This window comes from Drosophila willistoni, chromosome 3R (assembly GCF_018902025.1).
Source record: "Drosophila willistoni isolate 14030-0811.24 chromosome 3R, UCI_dwil_1.1, whole genome shotgun sequence".
NCBI classification, from domain to species: domain Eukaryota; kingdom Metazoa; phylum Arthropoda; class Insecta; order Diptera; family Drosophilidae; genus Drosophila; species Drosophila willistoni.
This window is the reverse complement of record NC_061086.1, coordinates 20871057-20892611: the sequence shown is the minus strand read 5'-3', so window position 1 is coordinate 20892611 and position 21555 is coordinate 20871057. Positions and strand designations below refer to the sequence as shown.

Sequence of the window (21555 nt, the reverse complement as noted above, 5' to 3'; positions counted from 1 at the left end):
AGTCTCTGATGATAAGGCAATGAAATCTGAATTATATTTAATTAAATACTTAGAAATCTCATATAGTTGTTTCTAGGAGACTTCGCGAACGATAAAACTGGGCTTTAATTTGTATAATTAATAAACAATAAATAGAGAATTTTTTGTAATTTTCCATTTCTTGGAATGTGCATATTTTTATTTTAACAATAATTAAATGTAAAAAGCATTTCAAGCTTGCACATATATATAGTATAATTATACTGGAATGTTGATGTGCTATTTACAAAATCAAATTACTCAAGGACCCCTAAGTTTTTCACCAAAATGTTTACCGACCGAAACGCATATGGCCATAATCATCGAACTGATCCTCGCCACCGCCCCGTTTACCAAATCTCATGTGTCCATAGTCATCGAAACGTTTGGACTTCAGCCGTTCGTCGTCATTGTCCAAAAGAAAATCCAATTCAATTGGTATCCGAGAGCGTGAGATCTTCATTGATTTGGGACCAAATCCAATTGACCTTTGATTGCGTCTATTCTCAAAGCGTCCCGTTGATATACCAAACGTATCACCATCTGAGGGTCCAGCTCCTGTATCCATCTTGGTTTCCAAATCTTGCAGCTGCTGCTCCTGTTTGCCAACTTCCAAGCTGGCGGATTTGCAGGGCGTCGGCACCACCATTAAAAAGTAAAATATGAATACGAATAGTGGTAGCGCCAAAGCGCAAATATTGCATCTTCTGTGGCTCATGCTGCTCGGACCGCTATTGACTGCCTTTGTAGACCAGCAAAATGTTCCTTTTATAGGCCAATGAGGACCACCGCAAAAGGCAGGGTTGAAACAGGCGCATCCCTTCCATCTTCTTAATATTCTGCAGGTAAATATATGTATATAATTCACTTAGCCTACCACCATTGGGAAGCTGACACATGATTGACATGATTGATTGTATTAACAAGCAAAGTCGTGGTTAGTCTTGGCTGCTGCCAAAGAAAATATAATGCAAAATGATTGAAAAAAGTTTACGTTAAAAAACTTAATAATAAAAACATAAAGCCCCTTTGTTTGTTAAGCATTTGCTTTCTGCTGTTGGTAATCAAATTTGGAATAAAAATAGATTTTGCTAGTTCTTTTAATTGTCGGTTTCTTGCTTTTTAAGTGCTAAAAATATAACAACTTTTCTTCAATTCAAACATACTATAATATGCCGAACTCTTAAAACAGCAATTTTGCATGACATTTACTATGAAAAGTTCTGATGACTTACTTTAAATTATCCTGGAGACTTTTTCTATAAAGTTTAACAAAGATTTTTAGTACTTTGTGGGATATGTTGGCATCTTGTCATCTAGCTCAATTAAAATTTTAAGTTCGATGAAGTAACATAGCTCCATATTTCTATGCGTTTTTCTATATAAATACAAAAACATTTGGGTACTTATATTTTATCTGAAATCTGGTATACTTTAAATGACGCATTCTATATATGGTTGAACGATAAGAATACAAAATGTTAACAAAGGCAGATTTTTAACAGCCAAAATAGATCTATAATTGTCTACAATTGCTTGAACTGGGAATTGAAAAGCGTTCATTATAAATTCAACCTTCACTATGAGAACTTCGCGAAAAGTATTTAACAACTTTGTTTTAGTCTTTCTTCTAATAGAAAATGTTTACTTCTGTCGATGTTTTCTCAACAACTTTACAAAGTTTAGTCACTTCAACTGTCAACTGGGAGAGATGTCTTTGAATGGTGAGGACAAAAAATTACTTTATTTTTAAACTGTGATTTTTAATATAGATTGTTTAAATTACAGCACAAATATTTTGTAAAGAGTCCAACAACTATGATTATAATGTAGAGACAGATCTGAACCTAAAACTTCATTGCCCTGGATCAAATAAGGAAATCAGTGCAATAAATAATCCATCTGTGGTTTATGTACAAGTGGATGTTTGGCAGGATTCGGAGAGCTTTCAGTGCAACTTCCTTGACGGAGGCATAGGCTATGATCATCTTGATGTGCAGCTATTTGTGCGAGAAGTCCAGCGATTTCGTTATATTCTCAATGTTTACGCCGTTAGCCGTTTATAACTCCGTATCCAAACCGTATACCATAACGATTTCACCACAATATCACCACAAAATCAGACCGTAGAGAGATAAGTTTATCAGTGAAACGGTTCTATGAATTGCTTCAAGCATTCAGTACTCAATGGGATTCCGGTGCGTTAACGTGTGCTTTTAACTATAGAAAATTATTGAACGGCAGAAAAACTGTGATAAGATTTTAATTAAAACCAAAGAGTGTATGAGTTTCTATAAGCAATATGTTAATCGATCGTGCGATCAATTGTCGAAAAACCAATTAAATATGTTCACATTACTTTGTCAATGTTTTCTTCTCTTCTTGAGCCTTCGGGAAATCAATGGAAAAACTGTGCTTGTCGAAGAGTTGACCAAGTGGACACTGAGAAATACCAGCTCCTGTAAGTGGACAAAATTCGTTATATGTGTGTCATTGGATTTATTTTTTCAGTTATAATTGCTTGGATTACTTCGATTGAATCATTGGCAAATCGACCAGACCAAGACTCGCCATCAAAAATAAAAACAAAAACAAATTTTAGCATTGCTTGTTGTCTATGATAAGATTAGAAACTCAATATTGACGTTTGCTTGTTGATATACCATACAATGAAACTAATTAATTGGTTGTAAATGCAACTGACTATGATTTCTGTGATTTAAGATCGATTGCTTTCAGTTTTCTTCGTATGTATATAATGAGGTAAAATGAATTTGTAGCATTGCAGATTGACGTATCGAAGATCCCTTCAGGTGTTTACACAGAATTAAAGGGTCTTTATGGCGATGTGCTGATTGTTTCTAAATACTTAGAAATCTCATATAGTTGTTTCTAGGAGACTTCGCGAAAGATAAAACTGGGCTTTAATTTGTATAATTAATAAACAATAAATAGAGAATTTTTTGTAATTTTCCATTTCTTGGAATGTGCATATTTTTATTTTAACAATAATTAAATGTAAGAAGCATTTCAAGCTTGCACATATATATAGTATAATTATACTGGAGTGTTGATGTGCTATTTACAAAATCAAATTACTCAAGGACCCCTAAGTTTTTCACCCAAATGTTTACTGACTATGATTTCTGTGATTTAAGATCGATTGCTTTCAGTTTTCTTCGTATGTATATAATGAGGTAAAATGAATTTGTAGCATTGCAGATTGACGTATCGAAGATCCCTTCAGGTGTTTACACAGAATTAAAGGGTCTTTATGGCGATGTGCTGATTGGTCGCAATGATGTTAACCTACGTTGGATAGCGAATGAAACATGGATATATAAAACGACCTTTGATAGTGAGTAGATAATACTTTTATTTTCGCATTTTCCCGCTTCAATTAATTGCACAATTTTCAAGGCTATGAACTGGGTGACGATAGTCTGGTCAATTTGACACTTCATGGAATTGATACCTTGTCCAAGGTGTATCTAAATGATGAACTATTGGGTGAAACGAATAACATGTTTGTGCGTTATTCCTTCGCTGTGGGTCATCTACTACGGCCTAGTCCAGGTCAGAATACCTTGGAAATCGTGATACTTTCTCCTTTGAAAGAAGCGAAGGCTCGTGCCGAAGAGTTAGATGGAGTGTTACCAATCAGTTGCCCACGTTCCCGAGGAGATGTTGAATGCCATCGAAACATGTTGCGTAAAATGCAAATGAGTTTTGGTGGCGAATGGAATCCAACGGCCCTATCATCAGGGATTTGGAAGCCTGTGGCCATTGAGTACTATACGGTGGCTATTCTTCGTGATGTGGACGTGGCCATCAATCGAAATGAAACTCATTGGATAATGGATTGCCGTGCCTTTCTAAGCACTCCGTCAACAGAAAACTTTTATGTGAATTTATTAGTTTTTGTTAGGTAAGTGAAATATACTAAAGCTAAGTCAATAAATCTCTTTAATTTCATTTCTACAGTGAACTATTGGATGAACCATTCAAACTGATTCAGCAAAAAGTTCATTATGCTTCGCCTATCATAGAATTCAAAATACCAATTCCTCAAGTAAGCTATATACATATAACTCAATAATCTTGCAAGCAATGGCAAATTATTTTCGTTTAGGATCGTGTAACTCTCTGGTGGCCCAATGGCTATGGCCAGCAGAAGCTTTATCCAGTTCTTTTTCGCCTAAATAGTTTCAGCAGCGAAGATGGACCCGTCTTAAGTTCCCGCACTGAATCTCAGAAACTACTGAAGATCGGTTTTCGTACAATTGAGTTGGTCGAGGACGAGGACAGTGAGTAAATCTATTCCGCTCGGCGATTTCATATTAATCCTTGGTATTTTTTTTTTAGCCATTGGGCGAACATTCTTCTTTCGAGTAAATGACCATCCCATTTTCATAAAAGGAGCTAATTATGTTCCAGCAAACACTTTGCCGGAACTTTCAACCACCGAAGATACGGGTAAATATTGAAATGGTTAAAGTTAAGGGAATTGGTAGAATAATGATTTCAATTTTCTTTAGTAAAACATTTGCTAAAGTCGGCACGTGAGGTGAACATGAATATGATTCGAGTCTGGGCCGGAGGCTTATATGAATCGGATATATTCTATAATTTAGCTGACGAATATGGATTATTGGTATGGCAGGATATGGCGTTTAATGCGGCAGCATATCCTGTTACGGATGAATTTGTAGCATCTGCCTCTATGGAGGCAGCACAAAATGCTCAGAGACTTGCTCATCATCCCAGTTTGTCATTGATTGTCCTCAATAATGAGATTGAATTGTTTTTGGTTAAGAATCGCTCTGAATTCGGAGCAAATGCAACTCGCCTGGAAAATGAATACAAGATTTTATTCATGGGCACCCTCAAACATGAGCTGAGCATTATTTCTCGCAATGACTTTAATCCTCGGCCAGGACCTATGATCTCTACCCCCTCGTTGGGTATTACAGAATCAGCCAAAGAACTGGCCAAGGATCCTCAGAGTACTAACTATGGTGATGGTAAGATTGAAACGTTTTAATAATGTCAATATTTAGCAAAAATTATAATTATTTTCTATTATTTAGTTCACTTCTGGGATGATGAAAAAGATGGTTATGGAGCAGATATCTATCCTCGAGCTCGTTTCATTTCCGAGGTCGGTTACGCTAGTTTGCCCATGCTCCATACATGGCAGCGGGCTTTGGGTACCAATGTCAGTTGGTCAAATGAGAATATAGCATCTCTTATTCGAAGTCGTCAACATGATCCCAAAGGATTTATACCTCTGTTGCGTTTAATTGCCTATCAATTGCCATTCTATCTCCAAACTTGGGACGAGAATATCGATGAGTTTATCTACTTCAGTCAATTAGCCCAGGCCATGACATCCAAAACGGCTGTGGAACTATTCCGAAGTCTTCGCACAGGTAATCAGACAATGGGAGCACTGATCTGGCAACTAAATGATGTTTGGGTTGGCCCCACCTGGTCCTGCATTGATTTCTATGGCAACTACAAGATGGTCTATTACTGGGCCAAGGATTTCTTAGCACCCACATCAGTCATAACACTGTACGACGAGGCCAATGACCAGCTGAATGTAACCCTTACTCGAGAAGATTATGCAGAGCACTTGGACATCCAGCTCTTTAATGTTACCTTCAAGACTTATACGTGGACAGATATTTTCTTTAAAAAGGAGATTGGCCGAGCTAGTGGATTGGTAAGACGCTATTAGAATTCATTTACATTTACAGACGATAATAGTGTATATCTTCATGGTAGGGTTCAAACGGTATCGATCATCTAAACATTCCAATGGAGTCGGTGTTGGATAAGAGCTATACAAAGGCAGAGGTTTTCTTCGAAATTGTTGTGGAAGATAGCGACAATGAGTTGATCGCTCGCAATTATTTCTATCCAGTTGCTATAAAAAATATTAAGGGCATGATGGATCCTGAATTGGCGGTAATTAACATCTGTTGCTGATTATATCATTATCCTCAACCTACTTTTCCATCTTTCAAACAGATTGAAGTAGTCGGAATCGATTGCAGCACTGCTAGATCCCCGTATCGGAATAATTTTACACTGCGCATCACTGTCAAGTATCCGGCACTATTTGTATATTTGGAATTTTCGCATCCGGATTATGTGGATGAAAGGCACAAGTTCTCAACTAATGGCTTTACCCAGACGGTGCCTAGACAAAGTGTACACCTGGAGTTTGAAAATGATAAAGTTTGTTTAACCATTACCGAGGCGAATATCCGAGTATACACTATGAATCAATATATGATTTAATCAATGGATGAAAATTAATAAAAGCATTCATTGCAACATAAATATATCAAAGATTTCAAATTATTTTAAACATTTGACACAAGCAATTATTTTAGTTAGTTTTTTCTTACAGTTAGTGTTTGTTTTTAAAATTACACAACCGATCCTCCATGTGATGGAAAATTTCTAAGACAGCTTCATATTGTTTTCGCAAAGTTTATTATAAAATCTGGTCTAAAATGTTTATTTACTACACTTTGGCTGGTATTTTGGCGTCTGATAACAAACATTTTAGTTGTTATTTAGAGGGGCTAGCTCTTTTATGGATGTTGGATATCTTCACCCTTTTCCTGTACATATATGAATGGAATTGATATGATTTGATATACACATAGTTTTTGTTAGTTTTGTTTCATTGACTGTTATAAATATTTTAGGAGTTTCTAAATATATAATGAAAACATTGCTTAATTCACTATGCACGCCACTGCGCTTAGATAGCCTAATCTCTCTCTCTTTCTTTCTCTCTCTCTATCACACACACACACCCACACATATAACTCTCTCAATTTTTTCCCACTTCTCTCTCACTCTATCGCTCTGCGGCTTTCTTTTGGTTGTTGGCCTGCCTTCTCATTGAACAGCTGATGTCTTTCATAGAGTCGATTTCATTATCAGCACTTCTCACTCTCCCACTATCCTACTCTACCTCTCTCGCTCTCTCTCTCTCTGTGTCTCTCTCACCTATACACATTTTATATAGAATCGTGATCGCAATCGTGGAGCGCCCCAGTCGAATTTGCACTGCCCAACGGAGGAGGACTCAACTTCACATCATTTTTATCGTTGATCGGTACTGTGTGGAGGGGTAGCGTGATTACCGCTAATATAATTGATATAATAATTCATTAAAAATACCAAACGCTACTTAAATTTATAAATGTTTATATAAATCAAAAGTGAAAAAGTACCAAAACGTGCGTGAAATGGGCGTAGGGTGTGGGCCATGTTGCAAATTCTTTGTGGGAAGCGCCAGCTGCTGCATCTTGGTGGCATTAGTGCTATATATATGCCTTGGGGGATCGACCGTTCAAGGGGATTATGTTGAAGTTATTGAGCTGAATAACAATTGGAGTATAGCTAATCAGAATGGCAGTAAGTATACGAATTAAAGTCCTGCATAGAGACGCTTTTGTGTATTTATTTCTATGGTATACGTATGTAGGTGCTTACCCACACAAAGCTACTTACTACTTGGAAATATGACCATAAAAGAGTAAATAAACTCACTCACGATTAGAAAAGAAAATAATCAGCATTTTGTTGAGAAAAGTGGGCGCATTCGTTATTTTGTGTTTTTGTTACCAATCTTGAGAAATTATTATCGCGGTTCCTTTCAAGTGTGAAAAGGAAGGTACTTCAGATCATTTAGCTGCTTATTTTTTACAGCTTTAAAAGAGTCAGGAGTATCTTTGCCCTCGGGTATCTACAGTGTGTTTGGCAATGACATTCTCGAGTCCTATAACGATATAAATCTTCGATGGCTCAGCTACGATAATTTCACCTATACAAAGAGTTTTCCGTGTAAGTAAAAGATACATAAAATATCAGAAGTAATTGATATATACTTTTAAACTTATTTCTAGTCGATGTGCAACATTATAAGGATGCTCACATCAATCTAACATTCCATGGCATCGATACCATAGCCGAAATACGTTTAAATCATCGTCTACTTGGACGTACGGATAATATGTTTGTACGCTATACCTACGATGTCACTTCAATACTGGAGGAAGAAAATGAATTGGAGGTTGAGATAACATCACCTGTACTAGCAGCATTGGCCAAGGCGAAAATCCTGGATGCAGCTGGACGCAGTGTTCCACCAGACTGTCCTCATGCTAATTATAAGGGCGAGTGCCATATGAATATGCTGCGTAAAATGCAGGCCAGCTTCTCTTGGGATTGGGGTTTAGCTGCTCCCTCAATGGGCATTTGGAAGAATGTGGAATTGGAGATATACGATGTGGCTCTCATACGAGACGTTGACATTGATATCGCTCGCAATGACCAAGATGGGGTGTGGAACATGCATGTCACCTGCTATTTGAATGTGCTGGGCCGCAAGAATTTCTATGCCCGTCTTGTCTTCTATGCCGTGTAAGTAGACCTTGATATAAGTACATAAGATTGAAACGAAACAGTCTCACATGACTGAGTAATTGCTTGCAGCGAACTACTGGATAAACCGATTGTCATTGACAATTACACCGTGGATCCCATTAGTTACTTGTCGCCATCAATTGAATTCGATGTGGCAGTTCCAATTGTGAGTACCACACCGGTAATTGGCCGGCAATTTATCGGGCTTCTAACTGTGTCATGGGCAATTATTTTACCGCCAATTTGTAGGAGAAAGTTGTTACCTGGTGGCCCAATGGCTATGGCGAGCAAAAGCTATATCCATTGCACTTAACACTTACCACCTGGTTAAAGGATGGGGCCAACTTGCGTTCCAAATCCAAATCACAAAAGACTCTTCGCGTGGGCTTTCGTACACTTGAACTGGTCGAAGATCCCACTCCAGATGGCACTGGGAATACATTTTTCTTTCGTGTCAATGGCATCGATATGTTCATGAAGGGTACCAATTATATACCTTCCCACATACTACCCGAAAATCAAACGAATGAGGAGAGTAAGTACAAAATCAGTTATTAATCGGCAAAAAGTAATACATTTCACTATTAGAAGTAGGAAATCAGTTGGTAAAATTATCAAAGTCTGAATGGGAAATTGGATTAAACGTTCCACGGGCTCTTGTAATCGCATATATAAAATCGTTGTAACGCTTTACTTAAATCGTCTAGATAAGATTTGTCGTTCTAGAAACGATTATGGTACTTGAAAAGTGTTTTTTTGTTTTAACACACCTCTTAAATGAATTCTTTATCCTCATTTGTTATTTGTCACACAGGTTCCTATAAATTTTCAAGTATTTTTAGCTATATAAGCGCGATTATTTAAAGTCGTATCTATGTATATATATATATTGTTTCTTTCGTAGTTTTTGTATTACAAAATTAAATGTTAAAGTATATTTTCTATTAACTGGAAAACAGGATATTATATAGCTTAGATTGGAGAACTTATGTACAACCAAAGAACAAATGCCTTTTGTACATAGATATTTCAAGAAAATGCTTATTAAATTTAGTGGCTTTATCTTCAATAGTCTGATAGTTTTTTAATTTAAGTACTTAAGAGTCGAGATTTGTAAGAACACCTAGTTAATTGATTCTTAAACATTTTTGCTTCAGTTCCTTTGCGAAAATTGTTATCAATTGAAAAGAAAATTATTAGTTCTACTTCAAAAATTAAGCTCCATTTTTCAGATTTTTTCGGCCAAAAGCAAACGCCAAATCCCAAAGCGTAAAAAATCAGGTTTTCCTAAAGTTCCAATCTTTTCAATATATTTTTATTAGATCATAATTTGGGCTAACTTTAGTACAAATTAATTAAAGGTGTCACTTAAGAAAAATGTTGAGTGTTGAGTGTACCGATGTTAAATTTTACATATGTAAACATTTTTTCAGACTTTCCGTTGATTTTTGTACGATCAAACATTCGATATTGGTCGGATAAGCATTTGGGCAGATTTCAGAGTAATTGCACCTTGTTCCCAGCTCATACTGCTCCAATCATCGGTGTCCTCTTTAGAATATATTCCATTGAGTTGGCTGAAAATTATACACAAAAAATATCACATCGGTTAATTTTTAGAAGTAGTAGAAAATATTCAATTGTGTACTTACACATAACTACAATGCCTATGCCACCAGGCACCATTATCTTCTGCACAATTATAGATGGCGTCTTCATCGTTGTTCTGATCAAATGTAGAGTATTTCTGATTTAAATTATAATTCATTCTATTATTAGCTGTTCCTATAAATTTGCCCACCGACTCTAATACATATTTTGTGCTTTCATTGCCAATTTTAAAATAATCATAATTAGCAAATTTAAAACTTCCATTGAAATATTCCATTTGGACATACAGTTCGTGGGTTTCAGAATTGGTTATTCGATGCAGTTTCTCGAGACCAATGAAGAACTCTCCCGTTTGGTTACCGAAACCATTTCGATACTCAGTCCAAGTTCTTTTAAAATTTTCACTACCATCAAATCGTTTATGAATTACTATCCAATCACCACCTTCTATATCTCTGTTGCAAAGAGCAGGAAATGGATCAATTCCATCCAGTTTAATTGTATGAATTCGCGATGAGAGTCCATTGCAACCTTTTGGTAACCTTTTCTCTGTTTGATTCAGTTGAAGAGAATATCTTTCAAGTAAATGATTTTGATCAGACAACTGAGCTTGAAATTCTTTTAATTGTTTTTTAATAGACGAAAATTCAGAATTTAATTCTTTAATTTCACGGCTATATGTTTCTTTCAAGTTTTCTATTTGTCTTTCCAAATTCTCTTCTATTTTTGATTGTATTCTAGTTTTCTGTCCCGTTGGATCTACATAATTTATCACAATTTTCTGTAACTCCTCAATTTGATTTTTTAAATCATTTTCATTATTCAATGCGATAAATTTAACTTCGTCTATTTCATCTCTTTGCTTTGTCATTATATACGTGATGAGATCATCAATTCTTGTCATGTGATGTGTGAGCTGTAATCCGCAATTCTATCAACGGATCAAAGTTAATCAAAGTTATTTCACTTTACTATAATCACTTATCTACTCACTCCAAGATCATTAATTAATAAAGGGGATGAAGACGTCACTTGCTGAGATACAAAAAGGAGACAAAGGACCCAAAACGAAACAACACTTTGAGGATTCATTTTGGCAAGAATTCCAAAACAGTTTAGGTTTAATATATTTTTCAAAAAGTCTCAACTTATACGTCTAAACGAGGGAATGTCTCAGAAAGCAATGATTAAAGTTCTCAAATATTCATTAAAATCTTACATGTGTTGCAATTTTGAGATAAGATTTGGAACGAAAAACTGAACAAAATTACTTATTTTTAATAGGAAATTCAAATACGTTTGAATGGATTTCTATAAATTTTGCTTGCAATAGCAAAATTTTGTTCTCATAAGGTTTCTTGTGAAAATTTGTTTCTTATCTCTGTTATTTATTTGTTTATAATATTTATTTTAATCGATTATATATATTATTTAATTGTACAGTTAGCTACCTGTTGCATTCCGCCAAAGAAGCTCACATGAATATGCTGCGAGTTTGGGGCGGCGGTGTCTATGAGTCTGATTACTTTTACGATCTCGCCGATAGTCTAGGCCTCCTTATATGGCAGGATATGATGTTTGCCTGTGCCATGTACCCGGTGGAAGCTGACTTTCTGGCTTCGGTGCGGGAGGAGGTGCTTCAGAATGCCAAACGCATTGCTCATCATCCCAGCGTTGCTATCTTTGTCACCAATAATGAGAACGAGGCGGCACTGGTCCAAGATTGGTATGATACATTTTACGATCTAGATCGTTTTAAGGAGGAATATCGTAAACTTTATTTGGCTAATGTGATACACGAACTGAAACAAGTGTCGCATAAATCACGTCCGGAACCGCTAGTTTCTTCGCCATCAAATGGCAAGAAAAGTGCTGAAGATAATTATATTTCGCCATTCCCGCAAAACAACAACTATGGAGACGGTAAAGGATATGAACACTCAAAAATTGTAAAATATTAATTTTCTTTAATTTTTTTCTTATTAGTACACTTTTATGATACCTCACAAGATGCTTGGAATCCGGCAATATACCCACGCTCCCGTTTCGTCAGCGAATACGGATTCCAGAGTCTACCAGGCCAAAACTCATGGGATCGTAGTAAGAAAGACGATGAAGATCTTCTTACTTTAATCAACCATCGTGAGCACCATATCGAGGGCATATTGCCTATTCTTACTGTAGTGGAAAAGCATTTCCCATTGCCACTGCCCGAGGATGACAATTATGTTGAGGCCTTGATATACTTTAGTCAAATTTCCCAAGCCATGTCCACCAAGGTGGAAACGGAACTATATCGTAGCTTACGAGACACAAATCACAATACCATGGGTGCTCTATATTGGCAATTAAATGACATTTGGGTGGCACCCTCATGGTCTGGCATTGATTCCTATGGCAATTGGAAGGCAAGTTGCTTACCGCCAATCATTTTCCCATTGAAATAACCTTTTGCTTTTGCATTGTAGCTTTTGCATTATTGGGCACGTGAATTTCTGGCTCCCACTGCCATTGTGGCTCTATATGAAAATACCACAAATTCCCTGAATATTTCACTGATTTGTGATGAGCTGGAAGTCGATACAAATGGTTTAAAGGTTGTTGCCAACATTCACAAATGGACACAGTTACTGCCACGTTATTCAACCGAGTGGGATGTTACTCTACGTCCGAATGGTGTGCAATATGATAAAGTGATACAGCTGGCGGATTGGCTGCAAGGTGAATTCACCAAACAAAATGCCTTTTTCGAGTTTCAATTGTGTCGCCATGACGAGGTTCTGTCACGCACCTATTTCTTCCCTGCCCATTTAGGCACAGCTGTGGGACTCACCGATCCTGATCTTGAGGTAACTATTCAAAAAATCTATATACTGTCTAACCGATTTAAAATTCATTTTATTCTACTGTTTAGTTTGAAATCAGCTCACGCAGCTGCATCACAACTGGCAATGTTGTACGCAATAGCATTAGCCTTACCATTCAGGTGAAACGTCCTGCTGCCTTTGTCTATATAGAACTTTTGAAACCTGATCGCTATCGGCTCTCCGAGAATGGATATATGCAAACGACACCAATTCATTCCATTTATGTAGTCTTCGATAGCAGCACTTGTTATCGCCTACTCCGCAAGTCGGACTTTAGAGTGCTGACAGTCAATCAGTTTATGCCATAGATGATATTCCTTTTTACAAGTTTAATGAAACATTTATAAATAACTTAGAAATTAGACAATAAATCAATAAATATATATATATATATATAAATTTGTATATTATATAAAGTGTGAGGTCTGGCATCCCAACACGTTTTGTAGTTAACCATGAAGCACCCGAAATCCAATTGTTGCCCATTGCCAACAACTCTGTCTCTATCTATCGAAACTGGGCATCTGGACACGCGGCGGCGTATATCCTTCTGGATATGGCACTAACTGATTGTTAAGGACTCGCGCATTGCGCCAGGTCTTAACTCTATCCTCAGGTGTGTCGGGCATACGAACTCCCTCGATGAGGGTCACGGCTGGGCCATCGACCACGCTGTGTGTGCTTTGGCCAATTGGATTGCGATGTGGACTTCCATTTCCCTTCACATACGCCGATCGGCGGGTTGGTGTAGCTGAGGGCGTAGCCACACCTGCACTTGCAGTGACGACCACCGAATGTGGCATATATGTGACATATTTGGATTTCTGTGGCAAAGCGTTATAGTTATGCTTGGTAATGATATTCTGAGGACGGATTCTCTGTCCTGAACCCGATCCACTGCTGCTGCTGCTGGCATAGGCGCGAGTATCCCGACTTCTGTCCACATATTGAACCGGCTCGGAAGCGGCGTACTGCATGTCCTGTAGGGGAAAACTTATGGCTGAAGGTTGAGCATGTCGTAAAACTCTTGGCTGGGTATCCTGAACTGAACCGGCATAGGCAAATGGTTGCCACTGACGTTCAACTGGGGCAAAGGAGAAGTTGTTGCGTGTGGGTTGAGCTTGCAGGTAAACAGGTTGCCAAGCGGCAGCATCCGAACCAGCCAATTGTCGACCTCGCCGGGAGTTATTGTCCCATGCAGATTGCTCCAGCACCTTGCTCTGAGCCTTGGCCAATTGCAGCTGTATAAGCTTGGCCTGTCGCTGCTCAGCTTCCGCCTTCCTCTGACGGTATGAGTTCATCTCCTGGGCCAGTTCACTCTGCTTCAGCAGGGCAGGACTATGCTCGAAACTGAGTTGTCGTCCACTGGCATTGCTTTTAGGTTGAATCACTGGCCGTTTCACATCTGAACTGCGCACAAAAAAGGATTCGGCTGCCTCCTCGGCCCTTGCCTTGCGACTATTCTTGCCAACAAGAATTTCCACATTGTCTCCCTTACTGGACTTGACATTCACCACTCGAACCTTGGAGGGATCGAGATTGCGGCCAAAACGTAGCTCTGTTCGCAGCAAGGACGGCTTGCCGGTTACACTAAACTGGCCATTCGCCTTGTCGTTGCTGGCAAGGGCCAAGCCCAATGTGACTATCAGGACTAGAGCACTAAGCCCTCGAGTGTTTGTTGCTGTCATCTTCTGGCGAATGAGCTAGAAAACAAAAATTATTATTATTAGGTATATTTATTCAGTAGGAAAGTTGCCTATAATAAGCTATTATAAACTATAGTGTTTATCAGTAAGAAAAACAATTAAAATATATTGACATCCTTTAAACATTTGTTCATTGCAAAATCTAAAATTCTTGACAATCTTTTGTATACTTTAATCTCATTTTTATAAGTAAGCTTTCGTTGTTGTTGTTGATTGTTGTTCACAATCAAATAAATAAATTAATTAGATTGCTTATTTAATGCACTTCAACCTAATTAATTGTCAGCTATCTCAAAAATAAATGTATTTATATAGAAACAAATGTATATATAAAGAAATTAGTTAAAAGAATACAACTTGCAATTAAAAACTTAGTTCTTGTTTTATCACTTGGAAAATCCAATATTCAAAAATACTTTTTTTATGTCAATACAGTCCTACTAATTTGGGAAATTCAATTTACTTGCTGTTGCTGTTAAAGAAATCTAACACCCTACAGTTAATTAGAAAGACCCAAAACATTTGGGCAAAATCATAATTTTAATTGGCTCCACTATGATAATGAGTAATGAATTAAATATTTTTGGTAAACAGCTTTTCTTAACTTGACTAGGCTTACAATTTTTTAAAGGGTTTATAGGAGTATTGGGGCAACATCAAAGCCTTATATTTGTATTGCCCAGGTATGGGCATAGAATTTTATGGTTTTTTTTTTAAGAACTCATAGTTTTATACATTTTCTGAATTGTTGTTTTAATAATTCATTTAAAGATAAAATTGTATTTAACATTTTTTAGGACTTGAAATAAAAATTTATTTAAAAAATTAAGTTTAAAATTGAGTGAACCCTTTAAATTGAAAGCTGGCTAATCCCTTGGACAATATGTTGGTACGAATCTCAAATTTTATACGTTCTACATTAAGTTTTTCAATTGATTTGCTTGATTCTAATTGTTCCACTTGAAAGTTATTTTAGTCATAGTTTTCCTCAGACGTGATTGAATCAAAAAAAGATATAGCAAGCTCAAAGAAATATTTATATATGGACTAAAATAAGTAGAAAATTCAATTGAAATGCGTTTTCTACCTTTGTTTCTTTTTTATTTGTTTATGTGTTTACAATTTCTATTATTACGAGTGGTTTGCACCCAAGCCCTTGGCACTTGAATGTCGTGGAAATGACATCTCCTCGTTGAGATTGATTGTTGGGCTCTCAATGGTTGTGTTTTGTTTGCTTCTGTCGGCATGCGTGCTTCACGTTGTTAGGAAATCAACAATTTTGCCGGTGACTTGTCTGTGATTTCATTCAACACCTTTTCGGATTTCCCTCATTGCTGCCGGCCGGTTGCAAGTACGTACATACACATGTATGTATGTAGGTATGAAGATAGTCTTAATTTAATTATTGACAGGCAACCAAGCAGGCCGAGTTAAGCTGCTTGAGTGCATCGGCAACTTCGAAGTTTTTATTGCATTCGCGTGTCTGCGCTGGGTGCGTTGAGTTCAGAAAGCGAAACATCAATTAAAAATTGCAAGGCGCAACTTTCGTTTGCCGCACTGGCATGAGGAAATTGTTTGATTGTAGCTAATGTTGCCGGCATCACACTATTTGGCCAACGACACGAGGGAGCGGTGACAAACAGTGTCGGCCACGCCCGCTCAACCATGGCAAAAATGTCAAAACTCTTAACTGCATTAGACGAATTATTGGCATTGCGCTTCCTAACACCTAAGAAACAACAACAACATTTGCCAGCATTTCGTGTTCAACATGTTTGAAAACTTTTCATCTCCGAGGGCAATAAATTGTCATATGAAATGCGCAAAGATACAAAGACATAAATAGGGAAGGGTCATCAGATGATTAGTTGACGTTTTATGGTTTTTATATAACTTATCAAAATTGTAGCATTTTTCATCTTCTTTTTTTGTTTATTTGCATAAAAAAAAACAAAAGCCTGTAGTTGCAATTGCATTAAAACTCATAAGGCTTAGAGGGTCAATTTCCGATTGGCATGTAAATATCTTCAAGCTATCGCAAATCAAACAGTTCTATAAAACTAGGTATAATTAAAGACCATAAAAGTTGGTAACATATATTAAAAGCTCTTTAGAAAGATAAAAGATTCTTCATTTTGATTCAGATGGATCAGATTCTCAAGATCCAGTTTGTTGGCCGATATTAAGCGGAAATTCGACTGCTTAGGTAGGTTTTGGTAAGGAATGAGTAACAGAAATACTTGATATGTTGTATAAACTTCGGCACGACCAAAGATAGACCTGGCTTAAAATTGTTTGGAAATCTTTTGTTAGCCGATTTGAGGCCAATGAGTGAAAAAAAAACCCAAAGGTCTTTTTGAGTTTGGGTTTCCCATTATTTTTCGATCTTTCCTTGGAGCTATTCTTCAATAAAGTCTTGTTCAATTTAAATAATGATTGATTGCGGATTATTTTAAAAGTCTTCTTACCAAATCAAGGAAGAGTAGACTAATTTACCAGCATCTAAAACCAAAAACTCAAAAATAATGCACGCAGACCAGTGTCTAAATTGGTTTAAAGTTGTTCTTTATACTTATGGATCACTTGCAATCGTTTTTTGTTTAAACAAGTTTTGTAAACAAACAAACAATAAATAAATAATACTGAAATTGTACACCCTTTAATCACTTTTCACTTTTTAACTAGAATAATTGCCCGAAGCTTGCTACAACTTACATTGGATTGGTAAGCGATTATTTGATCTATTTGGAGAGTTTTGCGGGAGTTTATTGTTCGATATTTGATTGGTTTTGCCCATCAATATGTATTACGCTGGCATCAAATCAATGAGCCACTAATGAGTGAAAATATTTCCACCAACAAAACTGCGCAGAAAATGGAAAAAATAAAAGAAAGAAACAATCAACTAAATTGTGAATTGCAATTTCAATAAATGTTGCACGGCAAAGTTCACGGCACGACTGCCACAAGGGGGGACCGTTGGACGGGGGGGGGGGGGGGGGGGGGGGGGGCGGCAAGCTTCTCTGAGTGCTGAGTCTAAAAGCTGAGGTTGAGCCTGACTCGTGAGCCTACATGATGAAGAAAAAAAAAATTATAACTAAAAACGCCCCGCGCTGTGAGACTTTCACTTTCAACTCGTTGCGGCCGACTGCCTGACGGTGGTGCGGCGGTGCGGTGGTTTGGCTGTGCTCCCCATTGAACTTGGTCGCCAGAGACAGAAACAGAGAGAAAGAGAGAGAGATGCCGAGCTGTTTGTGTTTTTGTTATGAAATCGTTGCGATCGTTGGGCACAGAAAACAAGTTTTGCTTTTTGCACAGACAAGAGTCAATGGTTGCTATTGAGCGCTTGGTCTCTTTTTCGTTTGTTTTTTTTTGGCTCTTTAGCAGCGTTTTTAGGCCGCTGGCCGGCAAAACTGCAGCTGGCGATGTTACCAATGCGATGAAGACAACGACGACGACGACGACGACGACGCGTTGCTTCAATGTCACTACGCAGCAGCAGCAGCTGATCGTCTTTGTTGAATTAGGTGTAGAGGGGGGGAGGAGGGAGGATGAAGGGGGGAAAATTACATCATTTTGAGGTTTTTGGAGTTCGGGTGAAGAGCAGGAAATGCGACCAAGTCATTTATCGTACAGTCATAAGTCATAACAATGGTCAACGGTGATTTTTTTTGTTTATGTTGAAATGCCAACTGCAATTATATATTTTTGTGCAATTTGTTTCATTTTCTACAGATTATGCCCCCCTCCTTCTTTCGACCACTCTCCCTCTCTTACATGTAACTCTGATCTAACTAAGTTGAACTATCAATGAACGGCTTGCCTTTTGCATACTAAAGAAAACGAAACGAGCAACGACCAACGGCGCACATTTAATGCAAATAATAGGATGGGGAGGCGTGGTGATAGGCGTGGCAGTGCATGGCATTTGCCACTTAATTGGATATTACATACACTAGGCAATTGTGTGAAATTGTTTCAACTTTAACTTGAATTCAAATCACTTTTGCCCCATGTTCATTGACTCTTTAACTCGAATGCCGAGAAGAAGAAGAAGAGTTAACAATTATCTAAAGTCATGGACATACAAAACGAAAACGTCAAGGTAAGTCTTTAAAGGGGGCTGTTTGGTAAGGAGGAGTAGGAGAGGAAGTGCTCACCATTAACTTTATTGCGATCCCTTGTCAGATTGTCAATCAAAAATCAGTCTCGTATGCCTTCGAGCATTTCCAAGAGATTTTTGACAAGACAAAAGCCCAAAATTGGAAAATAGTAACGCCTACAAATTAAAGCCCAAACCGTAGCCTTCGACTTGGTTTCCGATTGAGCCACCTCCCACTCCTCTTCCTCTTGCTCCACATGGCCCTGAATGCAGTTCAGTTGGGGAAGGGGGAATTGGATAAAAGACAAAATGGAGAGGGAATTTCATTGGTAGTCAAAGTGAAGTCAAGCGGCTATTGAACGGTCGCTGGCATTGTTATCAACGATTGCCGTAATTTTTTTTTTTTTTTGTGGTACATAGATCTCTTGTTGTTATTATTGTTGTCATGTGCAAAATGCAAATGTGACTGCGGTTAATGTAATTTGTTGTTGTTGTTGCTACTGCTGATGTGTTGTATTAATTTCACTTTTACTTTTTGTTGTGCTTAACATTTCCCACCCAAAAACTGAGAAACTTTACATGATATTTTTTTTTTGTTTTTTGTTTTTCGTTGCCTTTTTTTATCTTCATTCATATATCCATACTTTCTGCTGTACGCTGTATGAATTGTGAAATTTTTGGAAAGATCGTAAAGTTTAAAAGATGCTGTACTGAGAGTACATTAAATTAACAATTTTTTTTTCTTCTTTCATTTGTTGCTGGGTTTGTTTTGTTGTTTTTTTTTTTTTTTTTGCTAGCACCTTTTTAATTACACACATGTTGGTTACTCATTGCCGGCCAAAGACTAGGCACTTGGGCACTTTCCGGCTTAGGATAGGTCCATCTCACACATTCACTTAAAGGTGTCGCAATTGAAAGTGAAACTCTTCTCAACTACAACATACATCATATATATGTATGTAGATATGGCAAGTCAAAGGTTCAGAGGTTCGTGGGCTTGATATCTTAGCTCCTAAATGTCACTTGAACGCATGCATAAGGTTTACTTCCTCTTGATTTACTATAGCTAACCGTATGTAGGCGCTGCGAGTGTGAAATGTGAAATCTGTCGGCACTTTATATTTCCAAAGCAGCAGCGAACGATGATGAGTCGCTAAAATCACAATTGAAATTGAAGTTAGCTTTGAAATTGGGGATTTACCCTCGGCCCCAACATAGATATTCCCCACCTGGTTTTCGATTTCATCTTATCTCTGTCTAGCTTAGCGAAATTCTTATCAAACCAAAACACACAAGACCCCAAAATGTAAACAACTAAACCTAATAAACTATTTATGCAGATATTACGTATACGCCGCATATCACGTTCCACAGCAAACTTACATTTCAATGTCCACCCAGTTGGCTGCTTGATTCAATCTTATTAGCTCCTTGAATTTAGTTTCAGTTTGTTTAGTTGATGTTTTATTTTATGTGATGTGTTTTTTTTTTCTTTTGGTTTTTTTGCTTTTTGTTTAACGACTACGTCTGAAATGTGCGACAGATCGCAACGCGAACCGAAATCCAACTGACGGCAAATGAAAATCTTTTGCTTGCAAGTAAAAAATAAAAAAAAGCATCGAGCTGGAAAAAACGACAGCAAAATGTAAAAAAACAAAAAAAAATTATTATGTATACATATGTTTGGAGGCCGACAACGGCGCTGACGAAGCCAAAGCGAACGCCAACAGCCGCAGAGACGGTAACGCATACCAATACAAAAAACAATAACAAAAACTAATGCACACTCACACACACACACACAATGAGACTAAAGCTCTGACTGGGACTGGGACTGAGACCCAGACCTAACACAAAAGCCAATCCAAAATTGCGCTCGAGCTCTGGAAAATAAGAGACTTTACTCACTCAGACGAAAGTAAAACCATGCCAAAAAAAAAAGAGTTTACCATTGCGCAATTGCCAAAAACACAAAGCAATCCAGCAACGAGCTGAGATTTTTGGATGATCAGTCCAATTTCATCGTTTTGGCAATCCATTTCGGGTACATCAATCTCATCAACAAGAGCATGGGGCCATAGGGGCGATGTTTGAATTTTAATATATTCAAACATCGCAGATATGGGTGAAATGGCATTTCAAAATTATTACATGGTCTTACGGCAAAGTATAATTGATCAATCTTCTTGTAAATATGCCTAACTTTCTTTAGATCAGAGCTATAACCGAGGGAGACATATAATTAATTCTAGTAAGCAGTTACTGAATATTATTTGCCATAGAAGTTAACCAAATATTTAACCAATTGTTTAGGTCTAAGCTGGAATGGATTTAAAGACTACTTGAAATTTATAAAACGACGGTAAGTGAGTGGGAGGGAAGCTTTTGTTATCATGTTTTTTATTACCCGTGTAATTATTAGTAAATTAATATAATAAAAATACTTATTTACCTTAAAAACAAATTGTTTATAGAGTCAGGGAATTATATTTAAAATAAACCCGGGGGCTGGGTCTAAGTTAAACTGCGCCGAAGTTTGAATGCCCTTGACTATACGAACTCGTCTCGTCGTGCTGGCTAAGAATATATATACTTTATATATATATACATACTTTATGCCTGAGATGCTTCGTTCTAAGCGTTGCCCACTTCTGACCAAAATTAATATATCCTTTTTTAAGGGTATACAAAATGGATATTCGAAACTTTCCTATAATAAAATAATAATAGAAAATTATAAAATTCATTACATTTCGATTTAATTTTATATATATTACTTAAAGCTGCATGAACTTAT

General features: G+C 37.2%; 5 protein-coding genes across 5 annotated transcripts; 2 read left to right on the top strand and 3 right to left on the bottom strand.

Annotated features, from left to right (window-relative positions):
- Positions 1 to 208: 208 nt before the first annotated feature.
- LOC6646916 (drosulfakinins) lies at positions 209 to 745 on the bottom strand. The gene has a single exon (XM_002070418.4). It carries the CDS (start codon positions 734 to 736, stop codon positions 311 to 313), a length of 426 nt encoding a protein of 141 aa, XP_002070454.3. The 5' UTR covers positions 737 to 745; the 3' UTR covers positions 209 to 310.
- A 2399-nt stretch (positions 746 to 3144) lies between these two features.
- Positions 3145 to 6397, top strand: LOC6646917 (beta-mannosidase). The gene is made up of 10 exons (XM_023178241.2): positions 3145 to 3166; positions 3233 to 3376; positions 3439 to 3946; positions 4003 to 4090; positions 4151 to 4325; positions 4384 to 4494; positions 4557 to 5042; positions 5109 to 5746; positions 5809 to 5991; positions 6055 to 6397. Exons 1-10 carry the CDS (start codon positions 3145 to 3147, stop codon positions 6325 to 6327), a joined length of 2628 nt encoding a protein of 875 aa, XP_023034009.1. The 3' UTR covers positions 6328 to 6397.
- A 711-nt stretch (positions 6398 to 7108) lies between these two features.
- Positions 7109 to 13273, top strand: LOC6646918 (beta-mannosidase). Its single transcript, XM_002070420.4, has 9 exons — positions 7109 to 7461; positions 7756 to 7890; positions 7953 to 8469; positions 8542 to 8638; positions 8722 to 9007; positions 11527 to 12006; positions 12070 to 12491; positions 12552 to 12932; positions 12998 to 13273. Exons 1-9 carry the CDS (start codon positions 7293 to 7295, stop codon positions 13256 to 13258), a joined length of 2748 nt encoding a protein of 915 aa, XP_002070456.1. The 5' UTR covers positions 7109 to 7292; the 3' UTR covers positions 13259 to 13273.
- On the bottom strand, positions 9761 to 11213 carry LOC111519160 (ficolin-2-like). The gene is made up of 3 exons (XM_023178347.2): positions 11077 to 11213; positions 10125 to 11014; positions 9761 to 10049 (listed from the first exon to the last, which is right to left on the bottom strand). The coding sequence occupies exons 1-3, from the start codon at positions 11173 to 11175 to the stop codon at positions 9929 to 9931; spliced, it is 1110 nt and encodes a 369-aa protein (XP_023034115.2). The 5' UTR covers positions 11176 to 11213; the 3' UTR covers positions 9761 to 9928.
- On the bottom strand, positions 13265 to 20332 carry LOC6646919. Its single transcript, XM_002070421.3, has 2 exons — positions 20142 to 20332; positions 13265 to 14653 (listed from the first exon to the last, which is right to left on the bottom strand). Exon 2 carries the CDS (start codon positions 14636 to 14638, stop codon positions 13454 to 13456), a length of 1185 nt encoding a protein of 394 aa, XP_002070457.1. The 5' UTR covers positions 14639 to 14653; positions 20142 to 20332; the 3' UTR covers positions 13265 to 13453.
- Between the last annotated feature and the right edge of the window lie 1223 nt (positions 20333 to 21555).

Excerpts from the sequence above, each read along its gene's own strand:
- LOC6646916 (XM_002070418.4), bottom strand. The coding sequence starts at position 736 with ATGAGCCACAGAAGATGCAATATTTGCGCTTTGGCGCTACCACTATTC.
- LOC6646919 (XM_002070421.3), bottom strand. The coding sequence starts at position 14,638 with ATGACAGCAACAAACACTCGAGGGCTTAGTGCTCTAGTCCTGATAGTC.
- LOC6646917 (XM_023178241.2), top strand. The coding sequence starts at position 3,145 with ATGTTTACTGACTATGATTTCT. Across the intron at positions 5,043-5,108 it reads GAGTACTAACTATGGTGATG|TTCACTTCTGGGATGATGAA; the intron begins GTAAGATTGAAA and ends TCTATTATTTAG. Across the intron at positions 5,747-5,808 it reads TTGGCCGAGCTAGTGGATTG|GGTTCAAACGGTATCGATCA; the intron begins GTAAGACGCTAT and ends TCTTCATGGTAG.
- LOC111519160 (XM_023178347.2), bottom strand. The coding sequence starts at position 11,175 with ATGAATCCTCAAAGTGTTGTTTCGTTTTGGGTCCTTTGTCTCCTTTTT. Across the intron at positions 11,015-11,076 it reads TATTAATTAATGATCTTGGA|AATTGCGGATTACAGCTCAC; the intron begins GTGAGTAGATAA and ends ATCCGTTGATAG. Across the intron at positions 10,050-10,124 it reads CATAGGCATTGTAGTTATGT|CCAACTCAATGGAATATATT; the intron begins GTAAGTACACAA and ends TATAATTTTCAG.
- LOC6646918 (XM_002070420.4), top strand. The coding sequence starts at position 7,293 with ATGGGCGTAGGGTGTGGGCCATGTTGCAAATTCTTTGTGGGAAGCGCC. Across the intron at positions 7,462-7,755 it reads TATAGCTAATCAGAATGGCA|CTTTAAAAGAGTCAGGAGTA; the intron begins GTAAGTATACGA and ends TATTTTTTACAG. Across the intron at positions 12,007-12,069 it reads AAACAACAACTATGGAGACG|TACACTTTTATGATACCTCA; the intron begins GTAAAGGATATG and ends TTTTCTTATTAG.